Consider the following 20,020-nt stretch of genomic DNA (forward strand, 5'->3'; position numbering starts at 1 on the left):
GAGCACGAGGCGGCGCCGATACAGTCATTGATGTAACGGAGGAAGAGGTGGGGTTTAGGGCCAGCGTAGCTACGGAAGAGGGATTGTTCCACGTGGTTGCGTGCACCAGCAGCAAGAAATGTAGCAAAGATAATGCAACTACATGAAAAGCAAAACAAACTGATGTATTTTGAGACTGACATTAAACTGTCAATTATACTTCCAGGAATCAATCTCAAAGAGCACAGCAGGAAATCTTGCGACACCTGTATTATATGATTAAGCATGCTGAAGAGTAAGCACACAAAAAGAATTGTTGACATAGGCATGAAATTAGTTAATAAAAGATTGACTGTAGTTAAGATGCACAACAAGCTTCCTGTATGCTCTGCAAGAGGGCTCCGTCAATTTGTACCTCAACAATATTGAAACTTGCAATCTGAATAATCTGGCATAAACTCTGATGATGAGAGTATGCACCCTCTGAATTCACAAACATTGATTACCAGTCACAACTTGCAACAATCCAAATAACATACCTCTACCATGAGCACATAACAAATTATTCTAAGTCTCTAGGGTAGATGAACTAAGTGATTTAAAATGTATTCAGATACCACAAGTTCCCAAACTGCCATAAAGGAAATGCATGCACCAAGCTGTACCTGCGGTTGTTGTATCTTTCTCCTTAGCAGCTATCTGCTCTACCTCAGCCCGTGTTCGAAGCTCAAATCTTCTGGCAAACCCCTCTTTGGGTTTCCACAGATCTTGAAGAAGCAGTGGCTTTTCATTATCCCCTAGGGCTCGGAGACACTCTGTCCGCCAGTGTCTGTCTATTCCCTCAAACCTTCCAATCACATCACACAACAGGTACTCAGTGGCAGACTTCCTGCTTACAGCGTAGCGATCAAGGGCTTCTTTAACCAACTCCTGGGCACTCGACCGTGGTGTAGCCAGGACACTTTTGTAGTTTGTGCCACTGCAAATTTCATTGCCAAAGATCTTGAGTATACCAGGAGTCGACAGCTGGATGGAGAGCTCCGAAGGGTCATCCATTACAGCAGTTGGGCTATCAGTCACAGAATGTCGCTCACGGTAACTTAGCTTCCGATACAGAATCTGTGAGAAAGCCCGGCTCTGCCTCTTCAGTTTGTTCTTTGATGCTTGGGACATAGTTGTTGATAACTCGTAAAACATATTGTCAGATAAATGAGATCTGAAACTTAAGAAATACAAAAATAGAGACAGGTGAGCACTGCAGTGTTATCACGGACAATTTTACAGAGTTCATAGATGATTCCCAATCAATTTGATTTGATTGATTTGTGCAATCATCCAAATTATGTCACACATCTTCTCAAATCTTGCAAGATCTAATTCTGCAGTTGCACATAAAGCCATAGCATCTGGATTAGTCTGCAATTTGTGGTCTTGGCTCCACTCCAATATACCATCAAAAATGTATCTAATCAATAAATAGAGAATAATGGGCCAAAACTGTGTTTATCAGCCACAGATGCTTAAGGCTCAGGATGTGTCCAGCCAATGTGCAAAAGTCAAAAGGATCAGTCATCAAACTGTGCAAAGATTATTAAGACAATAAATATTATACAATTAGCAGACCTCACAGAATGTGATGAGCGTCTCTTCTGACCACTGCTGGTGGGCAATGAAAATAAAGAGAATTTCAAAAGAATCATCCAGTTTCCTTCAATTAAAAACTGGAAAGACAGAATTAACTCCAACCTTGTCAGAAGCTATTCCCGATTTCTCTCTCTAGTTCGGGTCTCAGGCTGAACCAGAATGTTCAGCACCCTCTGACCCCTAAAAGAGCTCTTTCCCCTCTCCCCTCTGTCATACAGATCACCTACTTCCATCTCTAAAGCATCATTCACCTCTAACCCCATTTCTTTTATCCATTGCTCAAACTCTCTCATTCATGAATTTGTTATCTCTAGATTTGACTATTCCAACACTCTACTGAATAGCCTCCCCTTTCTCACCCTCCTGTATTCCGTTCCACAAGTCTTTTACTTGTGTTCAATGGCTTTCAGAGAACCAACATCTTGATTTTAAAATTCAAAAACCTTCTTAGTCCTTGCCTCCCTAACTCTATAATCTCTTCTAGTCCTATAACTATGTTCTTACAACTCTGACTTATTGCACAATCATATTCCAGCGTTCTTCAGCCATTTAGATGCAAAGTTCTGAAAATCCCATCCTGAATTGCGATACAGTCACCTCCCTCACCTCCTTTAAAACCTACCTCTTTAACCAAGTTTCTGGTAAAATGGCTTTTGTTCAATGTCAGTTTCGGTCTAGTGCACCATGGAGCACCTTCCTACATCTTATAGGTTCTAAATCCTTGGTATTCCTAATGCATTGGCTCCCTCTGTCTGGACACCTCCCTACACAGGACTGACTACTTAATTCATACCAACACTTTTGTATAGAGGGTCCAGGGAAACAGATATTTGACCGCATGGGGCAATGGTCACAGCAGAATCCACTGCCCTACATATAACTTGTTCATCTTGCTTCAAAATGCTGCAGCAGGCATTGATCCATGGAACATCTTGTGTGGACAAAATATGGTCATCCAGAGGCCTGCACTAACAATTCATAGTTCATAATTCTATTTGGGGGCTTTAGGTTCAGTTAATTAAAATAACTCTGGAATAAAACATAGGGTTCAGAAGTGTTGATATCAAAATATTGGATTGTTGTAAAGACGCAACTCACTTATTCATTTCTTTTACAGAAGGAAATCTGCTGTGCTTACCTGGCCAATGTGTGACTCAAAGCCTACAGTAATGTGGTGGCTCTTAACTGTTTGATCAAATAGCCTAGCTTCAAACTGCAAGGTAAAAACTATAACAAGTAAAATCATCTGGGAAGACCCCCCACCCACCCACCCCCCCCACCCCCCCCACCCCCCGCAATGACCTAGAAACTGGATTTAGGCATGACAAAAGCACACATAGCCCACTCAAGCCTGAAAATTCCTCCTCATATACAACTGAGGACTTCCAAAATTGGGAAGTTGATCCCAGCAGACTGTCAAATAACAGTCTGACCAGCCAACAGATTCCTCCATCATCATGCCTGACCATGATTTGTTGCACTGACAGGGCAGATTGCCACAGGTGGTGGCACAGGTAACATTTGACAGAGTGACAATGAGAGTCCTTAACATTGACTCTGGACATCATTGGCACAGAAACATCTTGCTGATTACTAACTACCAGACTTCATGCAAGCTAGACAGCTGAAGGATCATGTCTGGGAATGTACTGGGACAAATCAGTGAAACTTTCTTCTTTAACAATTCCAAAATTCTGCTATCTTAAGCAAACAGAACTGAGAATGAAGGGCCCTAGTGAAAAAACATAAAATTTAACATGCCTACCAAGTTTCCCAAACTAAACTAGTACCACTTGCCTGTGGTTTGGCCTATATCCCTCTAAACCTTTCCTATCCAAATGTCTTTTAAATGTTGAAACTGTACGTGCATCTACCACTTCCTCTGGCAGTTCATTCCACACAAAAAAAACCTTTGTGTGAAAAAGTTGCCCATACCATTCGAATTGCCACCACTACTGACCTGAAAAGCTTTCCAGAGCAAAGAAAACTCCTCTACTCCTTTGCCAAATAAGAACTAACATTAGTGGTTCTGATAGTTCTGGGGTGTGGGGTAGGGAGATATTAGAAATGGACTTACTTGGCTCTCTTTGCAAACACGTTTCTGATTTGTTTACACGGGTTTCGCATTGACCCACTTTCATAGAAATCATAGCTATTAGCATTGAAGCCTATGTTCATTTCATTAATAATGCAACCCTGGTCATTTAATGTACATCTTGCTAGTCCAATTATAATTCTGGCTCTCTGTTTGTGAAAAAGGCAAAGGCAATTAGAATGGTTTGTTTGTTATTTTAAGGTTAAGTCATAACTATTGAAACTTTTCTGTAAAGATTATCAGAGTTAACAGCAGAATCTTTTACTACTTGTTGTAATGTTTAAATACACATCAGTCTTTCTTCATTAAGTGAAACAATTGCAAGGTCATCAGTCAGCTTGTACAGTATGTTGATGTCTGCTTTCCTCCAAACAAGAAATTAATTAATAATAGATTTACAGCATACCCAATTATAATCTGTCAGAAAAAGTAACTGTTTAAAACAAGATGAGTTTATCACTATATACATACTCCTTCACAATGATAGAAATTTATGGTCACTGAATTTTAAAAGCAAAGCGGTTTGCTTAAGTGCTGTTGTAGCTCACAGTTGATAGTGCATTTTCTTGCTGTTTATACAGTTCAGCTTTTTTGCTTTTACTGTGTCATGTATCTCTGATGTTCTCAGTGCCTTACCCGCTTTCAACAATATCCGTATGGATATTGAACAGTCAATGTCCAATTAAATCAAATTTCCTAGCTCTACATATTTATTCATGGGCTGAAGCGTTTGTTTGGGAACTAGGTAGATTAATTTATACATAGCGCAAATTGCTTGTGAGTATTTCAAAGTACATGATTAACTTTGCATTGAAGGATTTACCATGCTGCAGATAAGAGATGGCATCATTCATGACAGCTGGTTAGGAATAGGTAAGGTGAAATTTGTTAATCAAGTCCTAACTGTAAGCACAATTATACTATCCCTTTAAAAGTTTATTATAAAATGCTGTAATGGTCAAAAAAAAAAGGAGATGCCACCTTCAGAAAAAAATGCCTTGGTTAACAGGTATACCTCGGTGATTCTTTGAATCATTCCATTCGCTATCCAAATTACGACTGGCGAATACAAAGTAGTTCTGCTCATTCTGCAAGTGGAAAAAATAATGTTATTACACTTTAGAAATGGCCACGATTGTGCTTTCAAATTAGCATTAAAACTTAAATACTCGAAGGTAAAATCACAAACTAATGATGTAATATTAAAGTGAACATTTCCACAGCTGGATTTTCATGACTGAGGCCATTTGCTTAAGTCTGGAAATTTCCCAACTTAAAAGCCTTAACAAAAACAGCTGTCACACACAATTTTCATTCTAGGGTGTCGGGTGTGATTGAGTCAGAAGCAGTTTGGACTCAGAGGCAGGCTACCTTGAAGGCCTGTCTTGGTTCTCTTCGACTTTGGTGGAGCTTTACAGAAGTGTGTTGGGCCCTCTAGTCCTTAATCCTCCATGATTACACTCTTTCCCCTTCTACGTACTCATACCTGCATGCCAACTTCATAGTACTCACGCAGTATCCACTATAAGCAGACTTCAGAAGCCACGTGGAGATGGAAAATAAGTAAAATTTACCAAACTAATTGCAGTCTCAGTCATGCATATTTGACAGAGAAAAGAAACTCATCCATGAAACTTATTCAAAGACTGCAAATCCCCAAAAATAGTCAATTTATCATGAAACAAACTTCTATTCAATAACCACAAAAAGATACCTTATGCTTTAAAAGCCTGTTAAAACTATCAATCAAAATAAGAACTACACACACTCCCCCCCTCAACAAGGTATTCTTTTGGGCACTTTGATACTCAGACAAGCAAACTTATTATGTTCATTGTGTTCAGCTACGATAACATTGGTCGGTAAATGACAAAAGTCTATTGAAAATACATAGACAGATGGTAATAGTTTTTCTTTCTAAGCTACACGAAACAGCCTGTCAATTGATGCACTCCAGTGTTTTTACTAATTCTAATCAACAGCTGCAGCCTAGTTTCCTTACTTTTAAAGGGCTGGGGATTTAAATAACTTCAGATCATGATCTTTAAGCAGACCTTACTTATCCTTCAAGAATATTTTATATATCATCCATCTAATCATGAATCCCATACTGCAGGATAAGGCCCTTGGAATAATGAAAATGGGATCAGTTTAAACTTAGCACTATTGGCCAGCTGGTTTGTCCTTCATGCCTGTGAGATTTCACACCTGCCTCTTTTACCACACAGGCAAAGACTCTATCAATTGGTAACAGAACGAGGACTCCCACATCCAAATATCATCCATTTTTAATGCTCTCAGACCAATCTCTATAAAAGGTACTCTCTTATGCCCCTCCCCGCCTTCAAAAAGGAACATACTTGCCTATTTTGTTGCAAAGATCCAACATAGACTAATACAGTACAGAAACAGACCCTTTGCTCCAACTAGTCCAAGCTGACCAAGTTTCCCAAACTAAACTAGTCCCATTTGCCTGCATCGAGACCATATCCCTCTAAATCTTTGCTATTCACACACTGATCCAAATTTTTTTTTAAAATGTTGTCACTGTACCTGCATCGACACTTCCTTTGGCAGTTCATTCCACATACAAACCCTCTGTACAAAAATATTGCCCCTCAGGACTCTTTTAAATCTTTCTCCTCTCACCTTAAAAATATGCCCCCTAGTTTTGAACTCCACCACCCTAGGGAAAGACTTTTGCTATTCACCTTATTTAAGCCCCTCATAATTTTATAAACCTCTATAAGGTCATTCCTCAACCTCTTACACTCCAGTGAAAAAGTTGCAGCCTATCCTTATAACTTAAACTCTTCAGTCCCAGCAACATCCAGGTACTACCTTCTTATAAATTCTGTATGAAGTATTAACAATTTCATCGTGAGGTAAAACTGGAAGCCTGGTCCTATTCTATTGTCAATTCATTCTGGATTTTCTAGTAGCATTTATCAATGGTAATCAAAGGTTTGAAAGTTGATTATTTCTTCTTCCCAGGTCTGGCATTTTCATTTGGAGCTGTGGCCAAATTGGAAGAATGATAATAGTGATAATTTTTTCAGACTCTGTCCACTCCGATTGAATGATTAATAAACCCTTTAATTATGTGACCCAAATTATTTATGTAACGCATAGGTTAAAACGAATAATACGTGGTATTGGCAACAAGTTTACATGTGGGAACGGTTTAAGATGGATTGTCAATAAATGTCTGGCAGACCTAACCTTCTGCAGATGCCACCTCGGCGTTTGGTGGTGAATAGCTTGTTCCCATAAAATCGCTTTCTCTGGAGGTGGTGCATGACCACATAACTGTCCTTCCCTTCTTAAATAACATCGACACAATTAAGTGCATAGAGGCGGAAAAATCTTATCCAAGAAAACACTGCATACTGAGTTTTGCAACATAATGAAGACTTTGGGGATAGAAGCAGCTAAAAAATTGGACGAAATCAGTCCTTTAGTGAAACGCTGCGCGCCTTCCAAATTATTTTTCCCTTTGGTCTGCGGTAAAATCAAAGGGAACAGGACAGCATAAAAGGGCATAAAATCCGCAAGGAATACGGCATTAACTTTTACACCTTTCTCTCTGAGGATGCAGGTTAAAGGCTGCCTCCCATTTCTCTGCAAGTTTTGGAGAGATTGAAGTCGCATTTCCATCTGTTTGAAAGGTTTTGGTAGGCGGTTTCCCATAGCAACGAGCCAAGCCATTGCTCTCCAGCCTCTTCATTCTCCTCTAACTATCCATCTTCTTCTTTCACTCCTGTCACTTTCTTCTTTCCCCACTCCTCCCCTTCAGCTTTTGTCAGACATTCATTACCCCCTCCCCTTCTCTGCCCTCTTTTATTTTCTCCCTCAATCTTTGTATTTTTTAAAAAAATCTGGCGGTACTACATTTATTTTCCACCACTTATTACTTAAAGCCAGACTTTGCATCTTGTCCTCCTTCTAATAACCTCCTGGGGTTTTTTTTTCTCTCTTAGGCCCTCCTAGGTTTTTTTGGGGGGGTGTTCACCCCTTTCTTGCTCCCTGTCAACTACCTGCCCACCCACAAACCCACACTCCCTCCTTACCTCTTTCCTTGTCTTTTTGCTCTCTTTCCTCCCAATGAAACGCGTATTGCGGGTTTTTGTTTTTTTTTCAGTCTCTCAGGTTCATTCCGACCGCCACCCGCCTCTCTCCTTCCCTCAGACCCCAGGTGACCGATTCAAAGCCGGTATCCCGAGCGTTGACGGAAACACCCGAACTGTTCCCGAGTGGCCGCCGTCCTCCCTCAAGCCAGGTGCTGACGGAAAGACCCGAACTCTTCCAGCGCACCGCCGTCGGAACCACCGGCCGGGCGCTGACGGAAAGACCCGAATCTTAACCGAGCGCCCCTTCTTCCACACTGCGTTATCTCTGACTCCAGCATCGGCGGTTCTTACTGTCCCTTCTTCCCACCAGCCGGGGGTTGACGGAAAGACCCGAATTCAGGCAAGATAGTCGCGTTTTCCCATCGGCCAGCAGCGCCATCTACGGGTGAGCTTGGTTCATCGCCGTGTTTCTTTCCAACGAATCAAACGGAGGCCATTCGGTCCGTCGTATTGTACCTGTTGGAAATAATTATCGCATTAACCCCACTCCTTCGTATGTTAATCAAAATTCCATTGTCCTGGTTCCTTCTGACAGTGACTGGCTGGCAACACTCAAAATGTCAGAGTCTTTTCCATATCTTTGCCTACAGTACAGAAGTTATGATATTCACAACACACTTGTCTATACATTCTGATGTCAGGATATCTGGAGTACTGTGAGCAGTTTTGGTTCCCTTATATAAGGAAAAATGTTGTTTCGTTAGTGGCAGTTCAGTGAAGGTTCAGTAGGAAGATCACCAGTATGGAGGGATTGTCGTATGAGCAAAAGTTAAACAGGTTGGGAGTCTACTCATTGGAATTTGGAAGAAAAAGAAGTGGTTTCATTGAAAAGTTAAGATTCTGTGGTTGGTTCGCTCACTGAGCTGGTTCGTTAGTTCACAGATGTTTCATTACCCTGCTGGGTAACATGATGTTCAAGAGATGTTCAAGATAATGACAAATGTAAATATGATAAAGTAAGAAATTATATTCCTATTAGTTGAGGGTTCACAGACTAGAGGACAGAGATTTAAGGTTTTGGACAAGAGATGCAGCGGGATGTGCAGAAGAGCTTTTTTTACAGAACAAATGGTTATGCCCTGGGATTTGCAGTATATGGGGACTGTGAAGGGGCATGGTCAATGATTTCAAAAGGAAATTGAATGGGTGGGAGGAAAATAGGCTTGCAGAGGGCATGATTATTTTATAGAGAGACAGAATGGACTCAATGGCTGAATGGTTTCCTCTTGTGTATATTGGCTGTATAACTCTGTGACCTGGAGCAACAATAAACCACATTTGCATATTACCTTTAATATGTAAAAATTTTCAAAGGCACTTCACAGAGAACAAATCAAAATTAAAATGAAAACGTATCTCTTTTTAGAACCACCTGTAGTGTTTGGTACCCTGTCTCAGATGTTTTGGGTGACTATATTTGTTAAGTTAAATTAAGTTAAATCAACTGAGAAACAGCCCAGTGTTCTGGTCCAGCTCTTGGTCAGACACACAGCCCAGCTCCAGCCACGACTCATTAGCTCAGTTGCCATCAGCCTCCATTACAGCAAACCTTTTATTAACTGGCACCTATGGGACCAGGAGTATACTGGTTGATCAAATATTCTGGATAAACAAGGGGTCCACATAATCAATGTAAAAACACACACAACGTAATAGAAACGTAACTCAGGGGCTATATACATCACTGTTATACTTCATTTACTACATAAAACATAAATAATAATGCAACTTTGCCTTAAATAAAACTTACCAGCAGACAGCTGTCTCACTCACACCCTTAACTGATGACTCAGACATCACAGACATTGTGATAATACAATAGACTTCAGTATTTGAGGTATATACATTTTGCTGGTTTATCAAGACTGCTGGTTCACTGAGGTGCCAGTTAAAGCTGTATTTGGACAGTTTGGCTCCAGGTCCATTTTCTTTTCAACCTAAATTCACAGGATAATGGAAGATGATCTGGTGACTCTCTGGAGATCTGGTGAGGAGAGTTCAGGAGTTGAGCTGAGCTTGTGCACTGTGACCACCAAGTACAGTCTCTAAATGAAATCCCCCAGTGACCCATTGACATTCAACAGTGTTTCTGTCACAGAGGTCCCTGGGGTTACCATTGACCAGAAATTCAACTAGACTCACCACATAAACACTGTGGCTACAGAGCAGGTCAGAGGCTTGGAATACTAATACTGCAGGAAGTAATTCACCTCTTGACTCCTCCAAGCTTGTACACTATCTACAAATCACAAGTTAGGTGTTATAAAGCGGAGGTTGACCCCCTCTGAGAACTAAAAATGAAACACCCAAAGAGGAGCACCTCGCCCCATAATCTGTAAAAAGAGTCTGACAAGTGGTGTAACCTGCCTTTCAGTAACTTCGAGTGGTTAAATAAAATAAATCCCTGACACTCACTTTACAATCAACAAGTAACAATTTATTTATCTAAACTATTAACAAACTGAATAAATCCTTAAATTATTGGCAAAAATCTGTAGCTCGGGTTGTGGATGAGGTTGTTGACTTGCTCTCCAAGCTGGCTTGTTTTTGTTCCGATGTTTCATCACCATGCTCGGTGACATCATCAGTGGAGCCTCCGATGAAGTGGTTTAATTCTACTCAGCTTGGAATTTATACTTTCCGGTCCATTATGGTGAGTACTGTCATTTCCGGTTTTGATCTGTATGGGTTTGTATATGGGGTCCAATTCTATACGTACATTCAGGCAACGAAGGCCATCAGTTTAACTGGGACAAAGTAAACATAGTAGCCCAAGCCAAACATAGACACACACGGGAATTCCTAGAGGCATGGTTCTCAACCCATACTTCAATCAACAAACATATAGAATTGGACCCCATATACAAACCCATACAGATCAAAACCAGAAATGACAGTACTCACCATAACGGCCCGGACAGTAGAAATTCCAAGTGGAGTAGAATAACATCGCTTCATCAGAGGCTCCACTGATGATGTCACCTAGCGTGGTGACGAAACGTCTGAACAAAAACAAGCCAGCTTGGTGAGCAAGTCAACAACCTCACTGAATAAATCCTTTCCAACTACTAACTATTGCCAAATAAAGCAAGATTTTAATGGTCTGCTGTTCCAATAAATACAAATCCCACATATATAAAAAAAATTTAGTCTCTTGAAATTATAGCCAGTTTTTGTGTCTTCTGGAATGTTCTGTGCATTATCTGTCATTCTTCTGTCAGGAATATTAATTAGTTCTGCTGTTGGTACTATTGTTATTTAGATGGTGCTTTATCTAAGACATAGAGGAGGTTGTGAGAACTAGTGATTCTCTGTTGAGAGTTGAGGGCCGTTAGTTCTGGCAGATGGCAGCTAGTTCCAGGATCTTTATTGAACTTTCCCCTTCTTTTTATACCCTTCATGACATATCAATATTTCTTACAATAGGATTTGTCCTATGTTGTCAAAACCATCAGACTTAAATTTAGAGATAGTAGGAACTGCAGATGCTGGAAAATCTGAGATAACAAGGTGTAGAGCTGGATGAACACAGCAGGCCAAGCAGCATCAGAGGGGCAGGAAGGCTGACGCTTCAGGCCTAGACCCTTCATCAGAAATTTAATAGGTTTTCGGTACCTAAGTACCTGGTTCAAATTGATTGGCTAAATTTAAAAGCCTATTGTCTTAGTATAAACTGCTGCTTGGCCTGCTAACTGTATAGCCTTTTGATACAAATGTCTCAATTTGGGTGCTCTCTGTGTACTTGCAAACTTTCAAGCTGCTGCTCACAGACATCAACTTTAAATCTGTAAGCACAGAAAAAGCACATCATCTTTTAAAGGGACCATACAATGCTTTCCTCCCAAACATTTTACAAACACTAAATTCTAACTTCCTGCCTCCCAATCCACAAGTACTCTACCCAACTTCACAATACAGGAGTGTGATGGAATACTCCCCACTTGCCTGAATAAGTGCAGCTTCAATAACACTCAAGAAGCTTGTCATCATCCAGAACAAAACAGCATCCTTGACTGGCACCATATCCACAAATGTCTCGCTGACATTCAGTGCACACCACTGCTACTATCTACAAGATGTACTGCAGAAATCCACCAAGATCCTTAACACAGCACCTTCCAAGCCCATGACCACTTCCATCTAGAAGGACAAGGGCAGCAGATATAAGGGAACACTACCACCTAAAAAGTTCCCCTCTAAGTCACTCGCCATCCTGACTTGTAAATGTATCACCATTCCTTCACTGTTGCTAGAACAAAATCCTGGCCTCCCTTTTAATCAGCATTGTGGATCTATCTACAGCAAGTGGACTGATTCAAGAAGGCAGCTCACCACCACCTTCTCAATGGCAACCAGGGACAGATAATAAATGATGGCGCAGTCAGCATTGCCCTAATCCCACAAGTGAATTTTTTAAAACTGACATCCTACCACTTTGTTAACCAATCACTGGATAACTCAGTGCCACATGAACCCTGATTTGAATCCATCTTGCTGTCAATAGTTAGGGCATTCCTTTGGGAATGGGTTTGTAAAACAGTGGGTTCTCCTAGGACATTGTTTTCTGGGTGTGCAGTACCTTATCTGGGGACTTCTGGATTTCCCCATTTTACTTGGGTCACCACAAGGCTGGTTAATCACCCTTCACCAACTTTTTCTGCCAGTCAGCCACTCCTCTTCCAATCCTGCAAAACTTAAATCTCTCGTCATCGCAACTTACCATTTTCCCAAGGCTTCTTTTTCTTCTTTCTGGCAATTCCACCTCCCCTCAACACCTGTCCCTTTATCTCCACAGCAGATGACCACACCATTTCAATCTCTTCTCAGTTGCATTCTTTGATGCTTCTACAGTTTTCCCTGACTTCCTAATGTAGAGATTTATTATCATGTCCTTTCTTATGCTCTAACACATCCCATTCGGCTTGTCATTAATTCCCAGTTTCCAGGCTGTGGCATTAAGTTCAGAAACAGCATTTTTTTTGTCCTTGAAATGTCCCTATAAAGTGCTCTGGAATGTCCAAAGGATGCAAAAGGTGCTTCACAAATGCAAAATCTTTCTTCCCAACTCTGCTGTTTTGGCTGTGAAAGTAGAATAATTTTCTGTAACTCAAAGAAGGTGGCCCTTCAACCATGACATTGTCTCTAGGCAATATTTTAAGCTAAACATTTACCATGGTCGCAATCTTGAATCCCTGCTCTGTGCCAAGTAGGTAACAGACGGTGTGGGATACCTAGTGCCAAAGTTGCATCTAATCTTTTACTTATGTCACTGAAACTCCAGCACTCTGCAGAAAACCTCAATGAGATAATCAATTATTTTTGTGAAGTCAATTTGCAGATAAATATTGGCCACAACACTGGACTCGTGAATGCTTTTCATTGACCAGTGTCATGGCATCTTTTGCATCACCTGAAATGACGGGCAGGGAATCAATCAAATGTATTTATCCAAAAGGCGATGTAGCATTGCCTATAGATTGCACTGGAGTGTTAATCCAGGATGCACAACCAAGTCTATGAGGTGATCCATGAATCAAGAACATTTTGATCCTGAGGCAAGCAGTCTTCAAAGCAAAATACAGCAGAAGCTGGAAATCTGAAATGAAAAATAAACAAAACACTTTTGGAAATACTCAGCATCTGAGAAACATGTCTTTTGAACTGAAAATGTAAAATAGGCACTGAAGAAGTCATATTTGAATTGTGTTATGACATAGAGACAGACAGATGAACCAAATCAGCCTCTTTCCTATTGTGTTCACAACCCAGTAAAATTAAACCATTGAAGATCCTCACAATGGATCCCTATTGTTACCAAACTGAATTTTGAATAACCAGTCCCAGACCCTAGGAATAATCAATTCCAGACACAGGTTTGTATTTTAAACAAAAGACTTAGCAATTTATTAACAATATAGTAACTTTAGAACAGTAAAATTAAACAATGAAGTAATCTAATTGGTCTATGAATTAAACCCAATTTTTTTTTGTTTTCAGCCCATTCAAAATGCAGAAGACAAACATAGTTAGGGGATAAATAAAAGAAAATAATGAAACTGACTAGATTACTTAAGTAGTTTTCTTGATGCATGGTTCCACGGGCATAGATGATGATTTCTTGGTTGATTTCCTTAAGATGTTGATCAGGGTTACTTTTACAGTTCACTCAGATAAAGGCAGTAATACTTCATACTTAGTTTTCTGTTCTCTGAGTGTCCAAGAGCTGCTCATGAGAGGTTAGGCAGAGAGCTTTCAAATCTTCATGCTGTTGCATGAACAGTGAGGCATTTTCTCTCTCTCCAAAATCCAATTTAAACACAGACCACTCCCTGACAGACTGACCGCCTCCTCCACAAGGTCCCAGTTATCATTCAACATATGCCACCTGCCTGAGCATAAGATCTTTTCCAGGCTTGTTGGAACCAATTCCCAGGTTCTCAGCTTGTTAATAGCCAATTTCTGCTATATGTTTAAAAGTAATGCTCTTCCCTGATGACAAAGAGTCAGCAAAACCTTTTGATCAGGAACCAACCTGCAAATAACTTCCAGGCCCGACCTCACAAACAAACAAAAGCTTGTCTGGTCTGTTTGCCTTTGATACCCACAATCCAAAAGTCATTTTTAGCACAGAGTTTCCCAATTCACAGCTCTAAAACAAAATTGATAGAAGAATAAAATCAAAAAAATGAAAAATCAACAAGGGCTCTTAAACATTATAAATATGCTGCCAGACCCGCTGTGTTTTTCTGTCTTTTTTATGATTTTAATGTACCTTATCTTATTTTTCATTAATGGTCTTGCCCCTGTGTAAACTTGGAGGATGAGGTTTGACCTCAGAAGCAGTGAGACAGAAATATTACTCTCAAATGATTTTTTAAAAAAATGGTCTTACCATTTACAATTTCCAGTATGAAAACAAAGAGCATTTCACATTGGTTATGAGTTGAGGCCACTGATGTGAATAAAGACTTTGCCGCTGATTCGGTGTACTCCAGTCCCACACCCACACGGCTGACTCTTAATTGCTCTCCCTGTTGTATCAAACCGCTAGAAAGTAAAGCCAGCAGAAATCTGATGGAACATTTGGCAGTGACCTTGGCATTGAAACAGGATATGATGCAATCACATCTGCCCAATTCACTCCACCAACCACCTCACCGACGTCCTCCTCACTAACACTCAGGGACTACTGCCCAAAGCCCAGAGAACTGTTCCACTGATGAGTCGAGAAACAGCTTTGTATCATTATTATTATCAAATCTAGTCTTGATCAGCTAGTAATTTGCTTTTGGTCAAAGGATAAAGGTGCTGGGTACCAGTAACAGATTGATCAAATGACCCTGATGACATTTGTGTCACATTTCCTGGACATTGGCCTAGATTGGCCCCCACACCAGGTTTCTCTCTATCTCTGCCCTGAGGGTTAATGGCTTACACCAGGGCTCAAAGTCAAAATTACCCCATTGTCTGCACGTCAGGTCTACTCCCATGGACCTGTCCAAACGGTGAAAGAACATTGAACAGCATCTTTCATTTATATAGTGCCTTAAATGTAATTATAAAGTCGCAAGGCACTTCTGCATATAAACCTGTGGAAAACATTTTACTCCCTTCAAACAAAAACATAACACCAGAAATTAGTGAGGTATTTATGTTTAATCTCCATATGACATTAGGAATAACTATTACAAGAACCATAAATTATCTTGCCTATAAAATACTCAAGTCACCAAAGAACAGACCCATATTGTTACAGAAAACATTCACTTCTTACGTTTTAGTCAGATCCAAAGTCAGTATCAAAGTTTCATAGAACTCTCAAATCATTCAAAGTTAAAATTCAACACTACCTCTTGTAGACAGTACAAAACAGTAAAAAGCAGAGACTGCAGATCAGTCCAAGTTATAGGCAGCACGGTTAGAAGTTCCTGAAGTGAGTAACACAATGACTGTATTCCTTCATTTTGCATTTTTTCTGGACTTGGTTGGCCTTGACATTACCAATACATTATGGGGATCTCCCTTCTTGGCCTAAGATTCCCATGACGCACTTCTGAGCTGATCACTCCCAATTTTGCACAGGGTGACTTACAGGCTATCCCCTATCACATTCTCTTTTGCCACAGTTCAATGTGCAATTTGGTAACATGGGGCTGCATTAATACTGTACAAACATTATTTATGACCCAACAACATGTAATGACACAATTTTAAGGAAAGTACATTGCAATTTCTTTTTAACATGCATTATTTATGCATTGTTGGCACAAGGCTCGCCAGGTCTTGACAAAGATGGGTGCTCCCATTCTTAAAGCATGGTGACATTTTCAGGTAATCAGCAAAGTAAAATGAATCATAATTAGATTTGATTCTTCCAGAATCTCAGAAACAATGTAGTCAAGGTGATGATGGAGATGTTGATTCTAATCAGAAGTGAGATGTCAAAGGATGCCTTTTACATTCAAAGCTTCACAGCAACTTAATTTGACAGCTTGACCAAAGCAATTTGTTCACTGTGACGTAAACGTTTAAATATTGCAAGGCACAAGATCCAGTTAAGGGTATTAAAGAGTAAGAAGCATGCTGATAGGAATTGTTACATCCAAAGGGGAATAGATTGTGAAATATTTTATCAGGTATGGTCACTGAACTGGACCATATAAACCGGCAGCTCCTTGCTTCTCTGGAGAAAAGGCTTTAAGAGATCCCATGGTGTAAATGTGGAATTGACCTATCAAACAAGAGGGACTGGCATTTGGAGCCAAATAGACTTTTCCCATTGTTAAATGTTCTAATGCATCACCATAAAATGTAACATGGCTCTTGTAGGTGAGTCAGATCCGAGTGTAATTTCATACCTCAGCCAAACAGGTCCGTGCAATGATTTCGCATTGTCTCTCAACTCAATTGCTCATCTATCTTTTTCAGGGACAAGGTTGGGTTTTGGCACCTCAGTGGAGGATATACTAATCCCTGTGATACTGGCTCAGTTGGCAAATCAGAGTAAAGAACTCTAAACAAGCCTTAATTAACATGCAGGAGTTCAGAGAAAAGAAATAACCACATTTTTGAATTAAAAAGGTAATGCTTATGACTGATTTTTGAGAAACCTGGATACACAGAAGAATTAATTTTGTTTCCCTATGAACCAGATACAGAGTTCTAAAAATTTTTGCTTCTTTTATATAAAACAAGTAAAATGAACTACCCTCAGTAATAGACTAAATTGTTTAATTTCCCCTGTGAATACAATATTCATTTTATACATCTCTGTTTTACTTCAATGAAGTCATTAACCTGTTTATTTTAAGTAGGTTAATGAATGCATTCAAACAGTATACAGAAGAATTTTGCACTCAAGAAATGAACCGGTGTGATTCTAATGGGAATTTTACAAAACACTGATAGATCAATACAGTGTAACCAATACTTTGGGTAAACTGGCCCTTATTTCTAAATCAAAATGCTCACCATCAATAATATTTGATGGGAACTGTGAAGGGTCAGATTAATAAATAAAAAAGCAATGGATCCTGATTAAATAACTGAAATCATTGAGAAATCAGTTATTTTAGTGCAACAGCACCAGACAAAAAAATGAAGTAGGACGTTACTAGAGAAGCCAGGACTGTTCTCCTTAAGGCAGGCAGAGAAGGTGATGGGAGATTTTATAGAAATTAATAACTACAAATGGAAAGACTGTTTCCTTTTGCAGGAGGGCCAAAAGGTAGATTTAACATAAGTGGCAAAAGGACCAGAGGGAAGAGAAGGGGGGTTTTTTGACGCATCAATTAGTTATGATCTGGAAGGCACTGCCTGAAAAGGTGGTGACAGCAGATTTAATAATAGGTTTCTCAAGGAAATTGGGCATACACCTGAAAACGAAAACATTTTCAGGGCTATAAGGAAAGAAATGAGGAGTAAGACTAATGAGACAGCCCTTCCAAAGACTTAACACAGGCACGATGGCTTCTTTCTATGTGGTAGATTCTGTGGCTTACAGGTATTTTACTGACAGGATTACTGTAAACAAGTGACCAATGCCTGTTTATACTGCTCTCTTGGCAGATGTAAGATGGCATTCAGCATGGGCTCAATTGAGAGTACTTTTCCCTTTACGTCAGAAGGTTGTGGGTGGAGGTCTCACTTTAGAGACTTAAACACAAAACTGAGGCTAGTGCAATCCTGTGGGAATGTCGCACTGTTGGAGGTACCATCTTTTAGGTGGATGCAAAAGATTTCATACTACGGTACAATTTAGAAGAGCAGCAAGTGAGTTCTCCTTTGTGTCCTGGTCAATATTTATCCCTCTATCAAAAAAAAGTAAATCAGTTAAAAAAAAATCATCTGGTCTTTATCATACTTGTGTTTGTAGAACTTGTGTATGAGAATTGGCTGCTGTGTGTCCAACATTACAACTAAGCCTACGCTTCAAAAGTATTCAATTGGCTTTAAAGGCTTTGGGACATCCTGAGGTTGCGAAAGGTGCTAGATAAGTTCAAGATCTTTCTCTCACCCTGGATTCAGCCGAAAGGTAGTCTGTGATTGAGACAGTGACGGTATTGTCCAAATGTTGCAGACTGCCAGCTGTAAGATGGGGTGTATTGGAAATTGGCAATGCTCTGGCGCGCACGTGATAGTATAAACAGATCATTGGTGCAGCATAACAGAGTGATCCTGTTTATTGTACAGCTATTCGTAAAATGCAATCAGTATTTCTCACTAACATTTCAGAGCATTTGACCTAATTTCCCCTCAAGTGTTCTTACATTTCTATAACTCCTGTTTGATTTCTGACAACTGTGAGTGGTTTTTCGATGTGCATTGAAACACGTGAGTCTATCCACTGGCTGTCAGTTTACAAACAGTCTAGCTTTTTGATTAGGGACAGCTCTAAGCCATGTGGGAAAACCAGGGCAAAATAAGGAAAACCCCTCTATACAAATGGACCAAAGATAGCGAATATTTTACGAATGGTGTATGCTACTCTGAATGCATCTTAATCAACATTGGGGTCACCATATTAGATTCTTGTGCTGCAGTGGTTGAGTCCCTACCTCTAGTACAGGAGGCCCAGGTTCAAATCCCACCTGCCCCTGGAGGTATATACAGGTTGACCACCAACAAGAATATTTCACCCCAGTCCTCTGATGTGGCCCAAAACATCTGTTTGAGAAACAACCTTGAGTCAATGTCTATGCTTTAATTTGATGCGTGCTCAAGAGCAGTCACATTCCCAGCACCTCTGCTCTCTGGTAGAGGCAACCCCTCCATTGTTTGCACTTTCAAGCAGAAGATAAAAAGGTTTTCTTGGCACCATCCCAGTGCTAGAAGGAGATCATCTAGAAACTCAGGCTGTTCACAACAGCAACAATAAACCATATTTATATAGTGCCTTTAACATGTATAAATGTCAGAAGGCACTTCACAGAGACATTACCAAACTTAAAATGAAAAGAATCCCAACAGAAGAAATATTAAGCAATGTCTGGCCAAAAGGCTAGAGGCAGTCATAGAGATAGGGGACAGGTAAAATCATGGAGGAATTTAAACACAAGGGTTTTGATTTGAAAGATGGAGTACCAGCATCCATGAGAATAAGGTGATGGGCAATCAGGAATTAGCCCAGGATAGGATATGTGCAGCAGGGTTTTGGACAAGCTGCAGTTGATGCGAGAATATTGGAGCAATTAAGCTTCGAGGAAATACAGACATGGCCAAAGTTTTAGCAGCTGATGGCTGAGAGAGGAACAAGGTCAGGTGATATTACACTGGTGTCAATTAGTGTTCTTGTGATGGAAAGGGATTGATTAGATCTATGGATGGTACTAAGTATTTGTTCTTGATTACAATAATTCTCCTTTAACTTGTTTAAGCTGGAATGCTGCCCTTTAAAAAGAGAATCAAAACATTTTAAATAAACACCACAATAACACCAGTGAAACTTTGTGAAGTGTCCTCCACTTGTCAATGTTTACCAGCAAGGACATTCAAGATAGTGTGTCTACAACCAATTCCTTAATCCCAGTGAAGCTCTGTATTGAGACAGAAGTTTACTCCTTACTTACTCATGATGAGCTTAAGATTTACCCCAAAACATCCCCGGTTCACAGACAAAGGGTGTTTGCAAGACCTCAAAACTCTTAAAGTTTTTACAGAGCGCAATATATAA

The 20,020-nt window shown here is 40.0% G+C and overlaps 1 protein-coding gene across 1 annotated transcript in view; it reads right to left on the bottom strand.

The window, feature by feature from the left end:
- The window catches only part of radil (Ras association and DIL domains), a 116,181-nt gene extending 108,225 nt beyond the window's left edge, over nucleotides 1-7,956 (bottom strand). Inside the window, exons 1-3 of the mRNA XM_048609742.1 lie at nucleotides 7,789-7,956; nucleotides 4,734-4,806; nucleotides 645-1,201 (exon numbers count right to left, since the gene is read on the bottom strand). Of these exons, the coding sequence (XP_048465699.1) occupies nucleotides 645-1,176 (532 nt within the window). The 5' untranslated portion in view covers nucleotides 1,177-1,201; nucleotides 4,734-4,806; nucleotides 7,789-7,956. The remainder of the gene's footprint in view (nucleotides 1-644; nucleotides 1,202-4,733; nucleotides 4,807-7,788) is intronic.
- Nucleotides 7,957-20,020: the final 12,064 nt, after the last annotated feature.

Source organism: Rhincodon typus, chromosome 21 (genome assembly GCF_021869965.1).
Source record: "Rhincodon typus isolate 14 chromosome 21, sRhiTyp1.1, whole genome shotgun sequence".
Taxonomy (NCBI): Eukaryota; Metazoa; Chordata; class Chondrichthyes; order Orectolobiformes; family Rhincodontidae; genus Rhincodon; species Rhincodon typus.